General features: G+C 41.2%; 1 protein-coding gene across 1 annotated transcript in view; it reads right to left on the bottom strand.

Moving 5' to 3' along the window:
- Positions 1-16,980, bottom strand: part of huwe1 (HECT, UBA and WWE domain containing E3 ubiquitin protein ligase 1) — a 42,531-nt gene that overhangs the window by 20,880 nt on the left and 4,671 nt on the right. The window contains exons 2-41 of the mRNA XM_047362324.1: positions 16,864-16,913; positions 16,635-16,704; positions 15,748-15,846; positions 14,700-14,906; positions 14,429-14,581; positions 14,272-14,334; positions 14,094-14,171; positions 13,948-13,995; positions 13,690-13,858; positions 13,510-13,610; positions 13,181-13,331; positions 12,919-13,046; positions 12,692-12,832; positions 12,509-12,614; positions 11,577-11,684; positions 11,398-11,499; positions 11,172-11,252; positions 10,898-11,004; positions 10,460-10,637; positions 10,285-10,376; positions 9,996-10,198; positions 9,802-9,859; positions 9,294-9,470; positions 8,957-9,202; positions 8,734-8,867; positions 8,542-8,651; positions 8,284-8,463; positions 7,958-8,174; positions 7,749-7,871; positions 7,085-7,322; positions 5,985-6,332; positions 4,435-4,557; positions 2,809-2,904; positions 2,453-2,722; positions 2,222-2,374; positions 1,970-2,097; positions 1,795-1,876; positions 1,063-1,239; positions 452-991; positions 145-340 (exon numbers count right to left, since the gene is read on the bottom strand). Of these exons, the coding sequence (XP_047218280.1) occupies positions 145-340; positions 452-991; positions 1,063-1,239; positions 1,795-1,876; positions 1,970-2,097; positions 2,222-2,374; positions 2,453-2,722; positions 2,809-2,904; positions 4,435-4,557; positions 5,985-6,332; positions 7,085-7,322; positions 7,749-7,871; positions 7,958-8,174; positions 8,284-8,463; positions 8,542-8,651; positions 8,734-8,867; positions 8,957-9,202; positions 9,294-9,470; positions 9,802-9,859; positions 9,996-10,198; positions 10,285-10,376; positions 10,460-10,637; positions 10,898-11,004; positions 11,172-11,252; positions 11,398-11,499; positions 11,577-11,684; positions 12,509-12,614; positions 12,692-12,832; positions 12,919-13,046; positions 13,181-13,331; positions 13,510-13,610; positions 13,690-13,858; positions 13,948-13,995; positions 14,094-14,171; positions 14,272-14,334; positions 14,429-14,581; positions 14,700-14,906; positions 15,748-15,846; positions 16,635-16,679 (5,956 nt within the window). The 5' untranslated portion in view covers positions 16,680-16,704; positions 16,864-16,913. The remainder of the gene's footprint in view (positions 1-144; positions 341-451; positions 992-1,062; positions 1,240-1,794; positions 1,877-1,969; positions 2,098-2,221; positions 2,375-2,452; positions 2,723-2,808; positions 2,905-4,434; positions 4,558-5,984; positions 6,333-7,084; positions 7,323-7,748; positions 7,872-7,957; positions 8,175-8,283; positions 8,464-8,541; positions 8,652-8,733; positions 8,868-8,956; positions 9,203-9,293; positions 9,471-9,801; positions 9,860-9,995; positions 10,199-10,284; positions 10,377-10,459; positions 10,638-10,897; positions 11,005-11,171; positions 11,253-11,397; positions 11,500-11,576; positions 11,685-12,508; positions 12,615-12,691; positions 12,833-12,918; positions 13,047-13,180; positions 13,332-13,509; positions 13,611-13,689; positions 13,859-13,947; positions 13,996-14,093; positions 14,172-14,271; positions 14,335-14,428; positions 14,582-14,699; positions 14,907-15,747; positions 15,847-16,634; positions 16,705-16,863; positions 16,914-16,980) is intronic.

Raw genomic sequence — 16,980 nt, 5'->3', positions numbered from 1 at the left:
CTGTAGGAGGAGGAAAGCATTTGGGATGTAAACAGTAAACAGATGGAGACCTAAATAAATTCAGATTTAAAAGCGCTCCTAACCCCCGATCTAATGCAAGTATTTTCCTTCTAAATAAACTTTAAGATCTGTTCGCTGACTTACTGGTCCCAGCTCCACGGGGTGCAGGAAGTGCAATGCGGATGCAGTTGCTGGCTGTTTCAATAAAGCATTCAGGGTTGCGACAGGCAGCGGGGCCAAGGACACGGAGGATGTAATTGATCTCCCTAGAACCAAGGCTGCCGGATACCACTCCTGAGGTGGTGCTACCTGCGCCGCTGGTCACAGCTGACCTCACCACCTTGAAGATTAGGAGTATTGTGCGAAAGGGTTTTCAAAAAAATAAAAAATAAAGCAATTTCTGCAAGTATCCTCAAAACCTGTCAGAATTATATTGATGAGCAAGACCAACCTTCTCCATGGTGTGGCGCAGAGTGGCCGGATCCTCTATGATGTGCCTGAACAGCAGAGTCACCAGCGGCGTGAAGCCATTGAATCCAGAACTCTGCGTCAGCCCCAGAATCATCCGTGTGCTCTTCAGCTCGGCAAACATCATTGCATAGTGGTGGTTACGTGTAAGGCGTAAACAGAGACGCAGAGTGGCGTGAAGGGTGTCGGGGTCAACGGGAACGCTGATCATGCTCACACAGGCCCGGATAAGAACAGTGGTCATGTCATCAGATAGGCCTTTAACAACAATGTCAGATCCCTGAGCGTAGTCAGACTCCAGAGAAGATGGCGTCTCTTTCAGCTGACTGGAGTCATCTTTAGGAGCACTCATCTCCACAGCTGCTCCTGAGTCTACATTGGTCTGGCTTTCTTCCACTTTGGCCTTGTCTCCCTCCTCCCTCTCAGAGTCCGTAACATTACCAGTCTTGGAAGGCTTGGCAATGCGAGGCACTTTCTGGACAGTCAACATCACTGGCCTTCTATTACCAGTCTCTTCATTTACCTGCCCGATAGGAGTGCTTTCAGTCAGCTAAAAGGTGTCAATCAACCTAAAATAGTAATACACATACATACCTGCACCATGGTGTTAAACTGCACGGTGTATCTCCGCCGTCCAGCTGTAAAGCGGACACTGCTCTCCCCGGCCCTCCATGCTGAGTCAATGGTACTGTTGTTGGAAGCACTGTAACTGCACCAACGCCCTGAGCGATCATCAAACCATCGCCAGTTATTTCCATTGGGCTGCAGATACTGAATTCAGAAAAAAAAAAAATCAACCATCATGCTTTAGAAGAACTGCACCAGGAAATCATAAACCTTAAAATTCAGCTGCATCCCAATAACATAGAACATAAAAAAAGGGAAACTCATTTTAAATAGCCAATAAACACTGACGTATTTCAAGTACTTATTTTTGTTCATCTCTGTTCACACTACGTTGGGGGCAGACAACTGTCAAATCAGCAGTTTTTTCCTTGTTTGGATGTGTCATAACATGGTCAGATCACAGCATTAAAATAAAAAAAATAAAAAAATCAATACTATAGCTGTAAGCCATAATTACCAAGATTAAGAGAAATTTAAAAATATCACTCTGTATATGTGGGTTTCACTTTTTAATTGAACAATAATAATAAATTAATCTTTAATGATATTTGGATTTATTAAAATACATCTGTTTAGTCAGCATCCAGAAGGTTATTCCCAACCATTATAACCATTTATTCCCAAATGGAAGAAAGTTAAGAGAACCGAGTTTTCAAATAAATACATTTATCTACAGTAATCTATAGCTTTGTTTTCTACCTTGTTCATTTGTTCCCTTCGCTTTGAAGAGACTGCCATCTTTTCATAAAAATCAATAAGCAACAGCACTGGTGTAATCCATCTGTAAAAACAAATATATAGGGTTTTTAAGCATGTTAGGGGTTACTATAAAATCTGGCCAAGCATTTCCATTGAGACCTATTGAAAAACTCACTTAGGTGTCTGGATGTCTTTGTGCTCCTTAGCTGCTTGCAGACAGGGCTGCACAACTTCAAGGAGCTTAATCAGCAAATCGAGAATGCCGCTTTTTTCCACCACTCTGGCACCCAAGAGTTTTAGTTCCTAAAAAAAATAAAAAAAATGTATACATGTATAAAAGGAAAATCCCTTCCTTGAATAAATTGAAAACTAAATGAAAATTTGACCCTTTATAACATTTTACGGCTAAAACCTTCAATTCTGGCACCTCAAAGAGCAACGTGAGCAGGAGAATTCGTGTTGCCAGCTTCGAGGCCTGGGGGAGTGTTGCCATCTGTCGTGTCCACTCGGACACGGTCTTTGTGTCGCTGGTGGTCAGTGGCTCAGCGGCCTTGATCAGAACGTCTGCAGCCTCCCACACCTACAAATACACGATCAGATCAGTACAGCTGTACATACTTGTTTTTTCAAGTTTTTAAAGGGCCGTTGATCAACTGACCTGGTGGACAACTTGGCCAAGGATGAGGTCTCTGTACTCCGGTCCACTCCTCTTGATGGCCGTCATCAGGAGGTCACAGAGTCGGTAAACCGTGTCAGGCAGCTCATCCAAAAGATGGAAGCAACCAGGAAGCATGGAGTCAGTGAAGGCATGTAGCTCCTGTGGGTCCAGAGGCTCGGCTTCCATGAAGCGCTCCAAACAGCGTGCTTCCTCTTCCTCTGCTCGCTCCCTCGCTCGCCTGTCCTCCTCTTCACGCCTGCGTGCTGCTTCCTGAAACAAACACCATTGATTCAAAAAACATTTTTGAGGCCACACCGATGTTTCTGCATCCACTTGGAGCAGTAAAACTGCCAAACCTCAGGGGAGTCAGAACGCTGCTCCATGCTGACCTCTTGCCCAAGCGACATGGCAATTGCTCTCATCATCTGGTCCTCCTCTGACATAGTCAAATCCTGAATAAAATAAAGTCACTTGTCAGATGTCTGACTATCTAAATGAAGATTGGGGAAAATATACAGTACAGACCAAAAGGTTGGACACACCTTCTCATTCAAAGAGTTTTCTTTATTTTCATGACTATGAATATTGTATATTCTAGGTTCTTCAAAGTAGCCACCTTTTGCTTTGATTACTGCTCTGCACACTCTTGGCATTCTGTTGATGAGCTTCAAGAGGTAGTCACCTGAAATGGTTTTCACTTCACCTTGTCAGGTTTAATAAGTGGGATTTCAAGCCTTATAAAGGGGGTTGGGACTATCAGTTGTGTTGTGCAGGAAGTGGATACAGTACACAGCTGATAGTCTTACTGAATAGACTGTTAGTATTTGTATTATGGCAAGAAAAAAGCAGCTAAGTAAAGAAAAACGAGTGGCCATCATTACTTTAAGAAATGAAGGTCAGTCAGTCCGAACAATTGGGAAAACTTTGAAAGTGTCCCCGAGTGCAGTCGCAAAAACCATCAAGCGCTACAAAGAAACTGGCTCACATGAGGACCGCCCCAGGAAAGGAAGACCAAGAGTCACCTCTGCTGCGGACGATAAGTTCATCCGAGTCACCAGCCTCAGAAATCGCAGGTTAACAGCAGCTCAGATTAGAGAACAGGTCAATGCCACACAGAGTTCTAGCAGCAGACACATCTCTAGAACAACTGTTAAGAGGAGACCGTGTGAATCAGGCCTTCATGGTAAAATAGCTGCTAGGAAACCACTGCTGAGGACAGGCAACAAGCAGAAAAGACTTGTTTGGGCTAAAGAACACAAGGAATGGACATTAGACCAGTGGAAATCTGTGCTTTGGTCTGATGAGTCCAAGTTTGAGATCTTTGGTTCCAACCACTGTGTCTTTGTGCGGCGCAGAAGAGGTGAACGGATGGACTCTACATGCCTGGTTCCCACCGTGAAGCATGGAGGAGGAGGTGTGATGGTGTGGGGGTGCTTTGCTGGTGACACTGTTGGGGATTTATTCAAAACTGAAGACATACTGAACCAACATGACTACCACAGCATCTTGCAGCGGCGTGCTATTCCATCTGGTTTGTATTTAGTTAGACCATCATTTATTTTTCAACAGGACAATGACCCCAAACACACCTCCAGGCTGTGTAAGGGCTATTTGACCAAGGAGAGTGATGGGGTGCTGCGCCAGATGACCTGGCCTCCACAGTCACCGGACCTGAACCCAATCAAGATGGTTTGGGGTTAGCTGGACCGCAGAGTGAAGGCAAAAGGGCCAACAAGTGCTAAGCATCTCTGGGAACTCATTCAAGACTGTTGGAAAACCATTTCAGGTGAATACCTCTTGAAGATCATCAACAGAATGCCAAGAGTGTGTGGAGCAGTAATCAAAGCAAAAGGTGGCTACTTTGAAGAACCTAGAATATACAATATTCATAGTCATGAAAATAAAGAAAACTCTTTGAATGAGAAGGTGTGTCCAACCTTTTGGTCTGTACTGTATTCATGTTTCTGCATATGAGATCTTACCCTTACTGCTCCACCAAGAAGGGGAGGAGGATGAGTCAGCAGATACTCCGTGGCTTGTTCCATGGTGCTGGTGTTGAGTAGGGCCTCCATGGCATGCTCTCTCGAAAAACCCATGTCCATGAGCTAAAACCCAACAGAATAGTGTTTATTTTCCACTTCATAAACAAAGGCACAGATCTTGAATGTGGGAAGCCTACCAAACTAAAAAAAAAAAAAAAAAAAAAAAAAAGGACATCTGAAGGATACTCAAGTAATCAAATATTATTTTCAAAGTGAGAGCAATGTAAGCTATGTAAATTATGTTCTAGGAAGAAAGACTGAATCTTCAATAATCTGGTACAAACTCTTTTCTAACTGTAGTTTTTTAGTTTGTCTTTTATCTGCTTTGTATTTTATGCTCCTGGTGGACCTGTGCAAGTCTCTCTGCAACTTTGATGTCATGAAACTATGGTGGCTCAGGATTCAGTGCAAGACAAATCGGCGGTGTAGGGGTCATGGGGTCAACTAGTGATCCAGATTAGTTTCCTGCTTACATCTTAACCAATTATCTCCAGCTGTATTGTCAAAACTGCCAGCTGTAGTAACATAAACTGCAATTAATTGCTGTATGGACAAAAAAGATGTGCAATAAATACAAAAGGGCTCAATGTTGAGAACATGTTTTGATCAATTATGTATTTATTGCATCTTCAGAAATCGGATAACCCTGGTGTATAATTAAATAGTATGCACAGAAGCCATGAGCTGCAGAAGATGTTGTTGATTCTGTCTTCATACTGACTGCGGTTAAGTGTGTTTTAATGGAGATTGTGTGTCTTACTTGATTATTATTTTTTTTATAAATCGATGTCAATGGCCAGTGTCATTCTGCATGTTCACTCGCTGAGCACAATTTCTCTAGTGGGTGAATAAAGGATCCATTTTACTCCAAATAAACAAATATAGAGATGCACCCTGGAGTCACTGGACACAGATACACTATTTGGCTTTTCATTCAGGCTGCTAAGACAAGTAGTAGACTCCAGTGGGTGATGGTCATTTTCTCCTCCGTCATTTCATACCCTCTACCACAGGACGTCTATCCATATCTACCTTAAGGATATTTTGTTGAACTGGTGAAGGAGCAAATTTGAACAAGAGTGGCCTACTGTTAATGGGAATGCTGAGTTATTAAAGTAAAGTTGTCTTTTTTCACCACCTTCAATGCTATTATGGAAGATGTTTAATTCAGAGTGGTTTTCAGCCTTCTTGGAATCTGTGAGTGAGAGGAGATGCACACAGAGGCTGATGTTTATGGTTAGCAATGCTAACCTTGTAAACTTCAAATCCTTTGTTTTAAATGAGCAGAATCCTGTTTACAGCAACTGTTCTCAGACACATGGTGTGATGTTGCTTCTACTACAAAAACAAATTACCACTGATGGTAGGAAGGCTTTTATGAAAAACAGAAATCTGTCAGTAATTTGTATTTGATGCATATCCAACACAAACTATATAAGAAATGGCACAAAACTTCAGTCAAGATGAGTAAAACGATTAAGATTAAATACCTGTGTAAGTTGAGCCTGATTGACCTGAGGCTCGTGCCGAGGAGTGGAATTAGTAGAATCATCAGCTGATCCTACTGCTGGCACTCCAGTGGTGGTTCCAGTTGCTGCTGATGCATCCGCACTTGTTGTAGATCCTCCTGGGGCCCCACTGGGGGCCAAAGAACTATTGGTCGTCCCTTCTTCGTCTGGGCGAGTCGTGCCCTCTCTCTCCTTAGCCAGACGCTCCTGGATAACAGGCTCCCCTCTCAGGATGTGGCAGAGGATGGCCAGCATAGATTCAGCCATCCTGCCTCCATACACCTTTAGCGGCTTCCTGTTCCACAGACTGCGGATACAGCTGAATGCAGCCTATGTTAAAAAGAGACTTAGTTACAGAAACTCATGGTACATTAAAGGTCAACATACTACTTAAATAAGACAGTCAACTCTAGCCAACCTTCACTGATTGGACCTCAGAAATGAGCAAGACTCATTTACCCTTGTAGCCTATTTTCCTATTGGAGTGAACTCAGTGTTCTGCTATGACCTGAACATCAAGCTAAAAAAAAAAAAAAAAGAAGTATTTTTTAGATCAGGGCTGTCCAAAGTCAGTCCTCGAGAGCCGGTGTCCTGCATGTTTTAGATGGTTTTCATCTATGGCTGATTACCATGTTTTTGCTGAACTGCAATCATCTGAATTAGGTGCGTTAAAGCAGTGGAACATCTAAAACATGCAGGACACCCCTGATGTAGAGCCTTTTGTTTTCAAATCCAGTCAACCTCATATAGTAATTTAATTCAATTCAGTACTGATCATTTTTATGATTTTTTTCTAGAGATCCACTTGTTGAACTAACCCATGGGAAGATAAAACTGACAGCATTACTTTTAATGGAGAGTTTGACGTAAGACACCCGTCCATTATGGGAAACAGGTAAAAATGTATTTGACTTTCAAGTTAAAAAATGTTCTAGCTGCTCAACAATGTGTGTATTTCTATAGAACAAGACAAGACAACACCCCCTAAAAGATCCAGATGGAATAATTATTTTGAAGGATGAATCTAATATTAATTAGTGATGTGACCAAATATTAACAAGAACAACTTGTCAAACACTGACCTTCTGGGTGACAATAAGGAAGCGAAGAGCACTGAATTGGGGCGTGGTGGGAGTGATCCCTGGCATTTTAGCAGGCAGGGAGTGGGGCGAGTCCAACACAGTACTTGGATTAACCATTTTCTCCACGAGCATTAACCAAGCATCCAGGAACTCCCCCGTCCCATCTGGGAGATCTGTATGTTCCAACCCCTCTGTCACAGGTACCTTCCCACCCATTGACAGGGCCCAGTTAAATGTCCTGCAATTAGAAGGGGATTCAATAAAAAAAAATAAAAATAAATCAAAAAGTTTGAAAAACATATTCTCATACTGTTACAACTTTGAAAATTCTGATCAGTTCCAATTTTGTGTAATTGTACAGGAGCACTTTTCAACTGAACTGGCCCAGAAAGAGGAATCAGATCTAAGTCTTTCCTCTTCCCCAAAACCTTATAAAACAAATGAACAAACAGAGCTGCATACTGTGTGTGCTAGCATGTGCACAGAAATCTGTGTTTCACTTAGTAAAGTGAGTTACTCAAATAAATGAACTTTTCAATAATAAAAAAGAGTTCCCCCAAATTCATTCTTATTAATACTGGCATAAAAATGTGTTTTATTTTGTCATGATAAATAATAAAGACAATATTGATCTAAATATGTCACAACATATGGCACAGCTTACTCAAATAAAGCATCGTGTCCTCCAGAGCAAAAGAATTTTTGCAGCATGAGATGGTAGGGATATTTTCTTTCATCAAACAGCATGGGAGATGTGAATCCCACTGAACAGATGAAGAAGGTCAGCCTGCCAAGATAAACAGAAGAATTAATATCTCTCCATCTCCGAAGTGCAAAGTTAAACTGAAAGCAGCAGTATTAGCTTCTTCTTACCTGAACCGTGGTGTGGGTGTGTAGGGAGGGGGCTGCCAACTCAGACCTTTGGTGAGAAGCTTGGTGAGGGCAGAGGCAGTTGCCCGTGCGGCAGGCGTAGGAGTGGTGCCTGTACTTGTGGCATGGTGCGAACGGCGCTGACGCACCGGGGAGCCGACACACAGTTTAACCAACAGGCCAAAGAGCTCAGCTAGTGCCCTGCCCAACCTGGATGAAGCTGCAAACAAAGACGTTAAAACGATTATCCCACCATTAAAAAAATAAGTTTAGGGAATGATGTTTGATTTTAAAATATATGCATGTGACACAAGTTGCAGTTTGCATACCAGAAAGTAAAGGTTTGATTTGTTTGATGCGAGTGGCCATGGCTGGGGTAAGTTTGGACTTTGACTTAGGATCTGATGCAGAGGGTTCGTCAGTCTCCATAGGAGCCAGGGTGTCCCCATCTAGACACATGCCTTCCAATAGACCACCAGCGGCTGAATCCACAGACACGGTGTCGGTTTCTGTTCAATTACAGTAGAAAAGACTGAGTTTCAGATAGATGACGGTAGCTGAAAAAATAAGTTAAATGCTGACATTACCAGTTCTCCTGGACCCAGAGGCTGTTGTTGTCGAAGTGCCAGATGGCTTCTCCTCTTTGGGCACCAGTTTTTGCATGTCAGCCTGGCCAAACTCGCATCCCGGAGGAAGACTGTTGGGGAAAACACAAAAAGAGACGATATTAAAACTAGTTGTGGCGGTAAAATAAATTATTTAAGGAAGGTGACACTAACCTGTTTGGAGTGCAAAGGGATAGCAGAACAGTGCTTTCCCAAACCAAAGAGCAGTAGAGCTGGCTCAGCTTATTCAGCACACTTAATCCCAGCTGGGAGCCCCATTGGTTCACTGAGATTGCTCTGATTTCACTCTGAGAGAAAACAAAAGCACTCAGACACACAAAATCACTATATTCCAGAAATTCCCTTTCACCCCAAACAATATCCAATAAAAAAGTACCTGTCCAACTCTGCAAGTATGGACAAACATCAGGATGTAAGCATGGGCAGCTGTAAGAGCATGCAGGAGTGGTGTAGCCCGAGCTGACAACGTGGCATCAGTCACATGGCCTGCATTAGCCAGTTCTCTGAGGAGCACAGAACCACCCGGCACCTCGATTGGTCGATGAAGTGGCTCCAGAGATGTCAGAATACTGTCCAGTTGGCACAGGCCCTCCTGGAGCACCTTAGGCTCATGTGAGAGTGTCTACAAGTAAACAGGAGAAAAACAAATCTATGTTTCCCCAAACTAAAAACCACATTGAAAAAAATGCATCACAATCTGTTTATTATCTCACCAATATGGACTTGCAGACACCAGCCACAGCCTGGCAGGCTGCGGAGGTGGGGAAATCTATGGGCAAGTTGGGGAGACCCAAAATAGAGACCAAAGGCAGTAACCCCTTCTGGTTCACAAACTCCTGACAATGATCATCTGTGGTGTTGTTGCTGAGTATGGATTCCACAAACTTCATCTAAAAAAGAAAATGTGATAGGTGATGACTTACTAACAAACTGAGTGAACATGTTTTATTTAAAAATATTTAAAATGAAAAACTGGAATTGCTCATATGTAAAAAATGTCAGAATATTAAAAAGTCAGTTCAGCTTTCATTCTTACCTTTGACCTTTGCAACAATACCTTTTAACTGTGTCATTTGAATATTTTTAGTTGATATTATTTAACAATTAAAAAGAAATACTTGTGTAATGTATTATATATGCCATTTAACAAATACCAGCTACTGCTTCAGTCTTCTAGCAGGGATAAATTAGATAGTGTACATTCAAAGAACAAACACTCACCACATTAAGAATATAGTCCATCAGAGGAATGGGTATGCGTTCTTCAGTCCCTACAACCCTGGAAAAAACATCACATAATTTAAATTTCAGCCCAGTAACATTCAGCAAAATAAATGAGAACAAACATCTTTAAAAGAGTCATTTTGTTCTATTGTGTTATGAACTCAGAGTCATACAGTTCAAGTGGAACTGACTGTCTGTTGCTCTCTGGCTCCCCCTGCTGTTGGCTGAATGTGTGGAGGGCCTCCTCTTCCTCTTCATCTTCGCTTGAAGCTTCCTCAGCAGCATGACTGGAGCGTGCAGGTGGCACGGCCACGGTGCAGTCTGCTTTTTGGATAGACGGTTTCTGGCAGATGTACTCCGGGGCTCGACCTAGGTTGCAGATCTCCTCCAGCAACTGCAGCAGTAAAGAGCTTCAATAAATTTGCAAAATTATATTTGGTGACACTTAAAGAAATGATTTTAGATAAAAAGCATATCGACCTTAATAATGGCAGTGGTGGCATCTGTCTTTAAAGTGGGCTGGTGCCTCATGAGCTCATCCACAGCACTGCCCAAGTTAGATGCAGTGTCACCTAAAGACAAAAATGTGGCATGACATGTATTCAAATGTATTCCAAAGAGACCATGTGAGAAATGGCACAGTCAGGACACTCACCCAAAGGGTCAGAGCTACGTCGCCGTCGCATGGCAGGCAGGTAGTCAGGGGACAAAAGCACTTTGAAGAGGCGCTCAAAAGGCTGGCACTGAACAAAAGAGTGCAGACCTCTGGCATTCAGGCAGAGAGCACTGAACACATTGGGGAGAGAACCCAGCACCTCACGGGTAGCAGGAACCTGGGTAAACACCATGAGCCATTTACCTTTTGTATTTTATCCATCTTTAAATAAAGCTCATTTTAGTTGTCCTATTTCTTTTGATGTACCATGTTATGACCGAATTATTCGGAACTGACAAAAAGTGGTGAGTTTCCAGCAATTTAGTTGCTATTGACATCTACAGCAAATAGGCAGTTCAGTAATACCAACAGCTAGATGGAGACATATCAGAATTCATCATGGAAAATCATCCTGGAACACAAGTGTTGGAAACTCACATCTTTGATAAGAAGAGCATGCAGCATGACGTCAGTCAGACCATTATCCTGCAGGGAGGAGAGCAAGGATGGCTCCTGGAACACAAAAACCGTCACCACCTCTGTCGCTGAGGGCACAGGGGAGGAAGAAAAGAAATCATAATCCAGGAAAGCAACAAAAACATTAACATATTTTAAAATCCACAATTTAACAACTCCTTGTACTCACATCTAAATATGAGATGCATCAGAATTCAAGTAAGCTCACACAATTTAAGGGCTCCTGTTTACTTACCCAAGAGGAACAGAGAGGGGCCATAGTATTCCGCATTACTGATGATGTGTTTAAGTGAGGTAGGCAAGGACCCGTCCATAACTAAACCCAAAAACAAAAGCGCGATTAGCAGCAGACATATGAAGGTTAAAATGTACAGACGTTTCGGAAAACCTTTCTGAAAAGGCAAAAAAAATAGAATGCAACGTCTTTGTAAGCCATAAGAGAGATGATGTCAAGAACTTACCATGACGAATGCCATCAGAGAAGGCAGGATCCTGGATGGCTTTCTTTAGGAAATTTAGCATGGACTTCAACAGAGCTGCCCTCTGTGGGATACATTGCATGCCTACAAAAAAATTGTCAATGTCATGAAACAGTAGCAAAAATTGTGTTTTCCTGCATTTTTAAGTGCGTGTTGGGTACCTGTACGAGGCGTGTTAGAAGAACTGCTCTGGGCTCGGAGGTCGACTTCAGGTCTGGAACCAGAGGATGTTGATGGTCCAGGGCTACTCTCCATGGCAACTTCAGACACTGTGACAATTGATTATTTCATGTCAAAAGCAACCAGGAAGCGTTCTTAATTTTAGATTTATAAAATAAAATAGAAAGAAAATCATTGCACTAACAATTGGTGGGTCCCTTCACACTAAGTGTTACCCAGCTTTTTAGCATGTGTTTGAAACTACTGCAAGATTCAATTCTGTATAAACATGTTTACACCTTATATTTACTGCAGATCTGAGAGATAGACATTCCCGTTAGTAATCCTTTTTAAAAAATCTTCCAGTGGATTAAAATTGGGTGACTGAGGAGGTCAGTGAAGGACACAAAACCTAATATTGTTTTTATGAAAGCACACTTGCAACAATAATTATTTTTGAACAATCCACCACATCATACTAGGAGGAGCTATCAGCTGATGAGTAAACCAAAGTATAACAACAGGTGGTGACGGAACAGATGATTTGATTGGTATTAATTGCAAGCCAAGAAAATAGCTCCAACAGACCAAAACAAAAACAAATACTATTTAATTAGGGCAGACCGGGCTCATCAATGCATGCTGGTGATGCTAAATTTAGACTAATAAAACTAAAGACCTGAGTAAAAAAGACAAAAAAACAATCAAGATTGAGCTATGCGTCCCAACCATCTGAAATTTGGATATTTCTGTGGGTCCTATTCCATTTGGTGGTCAACCACATACCATCCAACTGCAGCCTCCCTGTCAGATAAATATTCTCACTTTTCTTATATTAACTCTAAAAGTCTCACTTGCTGTTTGTTTCAATAATCCTGAGTTCAGCTTCTACCATAAAAGTGCAGGTATGGTGAGGCCATGTGTTCTAACTTACTGTCCATGTCAGTGTCCATGTCCTCAGACTCCACAGCTGCACTAGGCCTCTGGATCTTTGGCTTGATGACAAAAGGGCACTCTTTCCGAGACAAGTCCACCTCATGCTGAACAGAGATAGTAACTTAGTGAGTAATGACTGAATGTAAGTGCAGCTGGATCAGAGCAAATGAAAAAAACTCACCTCCAGTCTGCAAATGAAAATGGAAAGGCCGCTGTGGGACTGAAAGGCAGCCATGTCAAGATTGGTGATGAGGTCCACAACCCGCACTGCTCGTGTCACAAAGGTGATCTGGTCCTGCTCATCGCCCAAGAACTTGATCACCTAGGAAATAAAAGAAAATTAGGAATCATTTTGCTCAAAGCAAAACCTTTAATTTGTGAATAACCATCACTGTGATCTGAATGTACCTTCAGAAGGGCTTCCATCATGCCACAGGAAACGAGGGCTTCCCCTCCAGCATCATAGCTAGCCAGGTGGTACAGGAACGAGAAGAGCGCTGTGGCAAACTGGTGCGGGTATGGTTCCATGGAAGGATCTGGGAAAACAAAATTTAAACAATTCAGAACCAAATGTCTTGTAAATTGACACAATAACAATATATATATATATATATATATATACATACATACACACACACACAGACACACACCAGACTTAACAAAGCCTCACCAATCATTGCTTGTATACAGTTGCGCACCAACACAGGCAAGAAGCCATGGTAGGACGCTGTCCCAGTGCAGTCAATGATGTTTGAAAGCTTGGGTGTCCGCTCCAGATGGACTATTGATGTTAAAGTGCGCAGAGATGCTGCTTTGATATCCTGAAACCACAAAATGCAATAATGCATAGGAGAAAGAAATATAGGAGAATAAAAAGTACCCCAAGAAACACTGAATTATCTAAAAGCGGTCTTGGTATCTCCTTCTGCTTTATGAATACAAAGTGTGTGCAGAAGAAACTTGGCATTGATTGTGCAGAAAAAGCAACTACTTTCTTACCACAAGCTGTTTGTCTGTAATCTGCAAGACGTCCACCAGCTCCTCTATCAAGCCATTATACAAAATACTGTTGGCTGACTCTTGCAGTGCATTTGAATACACTGAAAACAAACAGAAAATATATGAAGGGGATCATAGGTGAAAAATTGTCAATTTCCCAGAAATAATGCTTCTACCCACCCAGTATAGAAATGGCATGCAGTCGGGCCTGCACTGCTTGCAACCTCTTTTTGTGATTTGAGAACCCGTGGGCCAGACGTATGTGCGTGAACAGAAGGGTCTGCTTGTCTTTAGGTATGTTGTACATCACAGTCAGCGACTCCATGATTTCAGATGGACTTTCGGAGATCTAACAGGCATAGCATAGCAAGTGTAAAAGAAAAGTCTCATATCATCAATATTTCATTATAGACAGTATCAACTCTATTACAACAGTACCTTGTCAAGCTGCTCGATGTGAATATAGTGTAGTGTGTTACTACTTGTCTGCTGAAAGAATAAGAATTCAGAATAATTATATAAAACCTAAGCTATTATATTAGTAAAGCAATGACTTAATGAAAACATGATTGCTTGACCTTTACCTTTCTATCCACTTTGACCTCTGGGCCCGGTTCTGCATAAAACTCAAAGTGCAGTGTGGTGGCACTTGGAGGGTACTTCTGTTCATAAGGCAAAAGACAGCAAGGGAATACAAATAATAGACAATTATAATTATATAAAGTAGTTATAAATTGAACATCACTATGTAGAAATTCCTACCGTCATTATGAGATCCCTGCAACATTCGGCGAGGCCAAAGCCATTCTCCTTCCCTCCCCAGCTCTGTAGACAACAAAAACAGACCAAATAATGCAACGGTTTCTCCAAAATGACAGCTAGACTGATGGTGATGAGAAAACCGTAGCATTCTGTAAACCTCAGCCAGGTGTTGTAGGCGAGCCAGGAGAGGTGTTCTTTTATCAAATCCAAGTCTTGTGATATAGTTGGAGCGTTTGCTGAACACATACAGTAGGTTCAGCACAGATAGGACCACTTGCATGTCGCATGATGCTAACAAGGTGGTTAAGTGCTGCAAAGGAGTGAGAGCAGAGAAAACAGAGGGACAAAGTCAGCACAGTGTCACTTTTCCTTCTGAAATGGAAGAAAGAAAACAAAAGGTAACACTGGTCCAAAGTGCATCAGCCCACCTCTATGGAACTGTAGAGATGCCTAGAGAAGCTATACTCTATGAGCAGAGCGGTGAAGTTGAGCACTGCCAAAAGCAAAGCTTTGAGCTGTCCATTGTCTGGACGGTCACACACGAGCAGCCATGACATATTCTCCACTGTCTGGCCTGCATCGCACAGAATGCCATCAAAGCGATCCAGCAGATCCACCCAATGGTAGAGCTCACACTGTTGACCAAAACAAAAAGGTTAGGGGTAAACACCCATTTCTGCTACCTGTGCAACCCCTTCTCTTTTCCAACGGTTATAATCAGTCTGACAGAGAGAGGTTCCCCCAATCCTTGTGGTTTTTAGTATAACAATGGCCACCAGTGGGCTCTAGATGGACAAACTTTATCAGTTTATAATTTTACTTAGCACATAGCCCATTCTAGACTGTCCAAACTAACACTCAGTAGTTTGATCTAACCTCCCCAACAGGTTAGATGAAGTGCCCTTAGCACTTTACTAAGGGCACTTCACCCTTAGTAAAGTGCCTTGAGACATGAATGGAGCTATATAAATAAAACTGAACCTCAAATGGTCTTTGAATTAATGACAGCAAATTTGATTAAATGATGACTAGATTGAACAACTTTGACCTGGTTTTAAATTTCTGCACACGAATTAGATTGGTTTGTCTTAAAAAGTGCCTTAACATTATTTTTGAACTGGCACAGCATAAATATCCTGAAACTAAACTGATTTAAAACTCTCAAAGAAATACTGGTATAATACCATTATACAAAAAAACATTTTTTTAAACATAGATCCTTTGAGAATGTTTTAATGAGTAACTAGAAATATTCATGTAATATGATACTTCTTAAAATATAAACAAAAAAAACAAGAAGAGAAATATAAAAATCCAAACATTTGGTGTAGATACGGCTAAAAATGTATTTCTGATAAAACTACATTGCAGGAACATCATAATAACCACACAATCGTCCAATTGTCTAAGGGCATATGTGACAAGAAAGCAATCAGGGAAAGGTTCCTCTATTTTAACAGTTTTGTTGGAAAGTACCTTTCCGATGTTCCAGGTCTTGATTTGCTGCAGTTCAACCAGTAGCTGCTCATCATGACATGCTTTTAGCTTCTCTATAAGGACCCTGCAGTCAGCTGGCTGTTGGTTCAGAATTGAAAAGAAAAGAAAAAAGTCAATTTAGAATAAAACAAGCTTGTCATTTTATGTTTGTGCACACTAAAAGCAGATAAAAATAACATCCAGTATCTTATGTTGTATGCCACAGCATGTACTGACATATTTACAGTCGGTAAGACACAAAAAAAACGAGAATAAAAACAATAGTAAGTAAAAGCAGTATGTTTTAGCAAAGACCGTGGTCCATCTATCTAATTTTAAACCAATATGTTAAGGGTTCTCCTGCTAATACAAATGAAAAAGAATCCTCAAACCTATTTCAGAGGAATTTAAAGGAAAAGGGCTAAATACACAATACATAAATGAGTTGTCAGCACACTTAAATTCTTGCTTTATTACAGCTGACAATCACAGAAGTAGCTCCAATAAATGGAACTGCATCTTAAAAATACAGACGCCTAATGATTTTGCTCCAATGGCCAATGTAATCATAGAAATGCAAGGTTATTGCTGGAAAAAACACATCGTCATTGGTTAAACAGTTATGACTATGAATTATATAGCAGGGAGTAGTAAAAACATGAAAGCTACTGGATTAATCATTAATTATTGGTGTTTTTTGTGAGATCTCATGATATCACAATTAAAGAAATGAATGCCATTTCCAAAACAAAAGGTAAGCAACAATTTCGATTAGGAAGGTTACCTTGTAGTCATCTAAGGATTTCAAATTTAGAAAAATATTGGAGGTGTAATTCATGAGGCTGCACATCAGAATGACCTTCAATGTTCATTTTATGCACACTCACAGCTTCAGTAGGCGTTTTCTTTAACTTGCTTCTGTCAACCTTCATTGTAGAGAGTTTCTGTCTGCTGCTCCTATAAAGAATTAATAAAGTACATCAGAACCAACACATGATGCAAATAAATAAGAAAATACTAACAAATACTAGAATTCACACATCTAAAACAAAAGCATAAATAGGCTACAGATAGAGTTCAACTAAACTGTTGGAGTAAAAAGTTAAACATACTTACTGAAAATTATTTGGCAATACCCAATTCACAGCATGTTCCAGTCAGGTTACCTGCAAATAACAACATCGTCCCTCGCATCAGAAAACAGATACAGATGGTTCATGAAAATTTACAGGC

This window comes from Girardinichthys multiradiatus, chromosome 1, assembly GCF_021462225.1.
Source record: "Girardinichthys multiradiatus isolate DD_20200921_A chromosome 1, DD_fGirMul_XY1, whole genome shotgun sequence".
Classification (NCBI taxonomy): domain Eukaryota; kingdom Metazoa; phylum Chordata; class Actinopteri; order Cyprinodontiformes; family Goodeidae; genus Girardinichthys; species Girardinichthys multiradiatus.
This window is presented reverse-complemented; position numbering and strand designations above follow the sequence as displayed.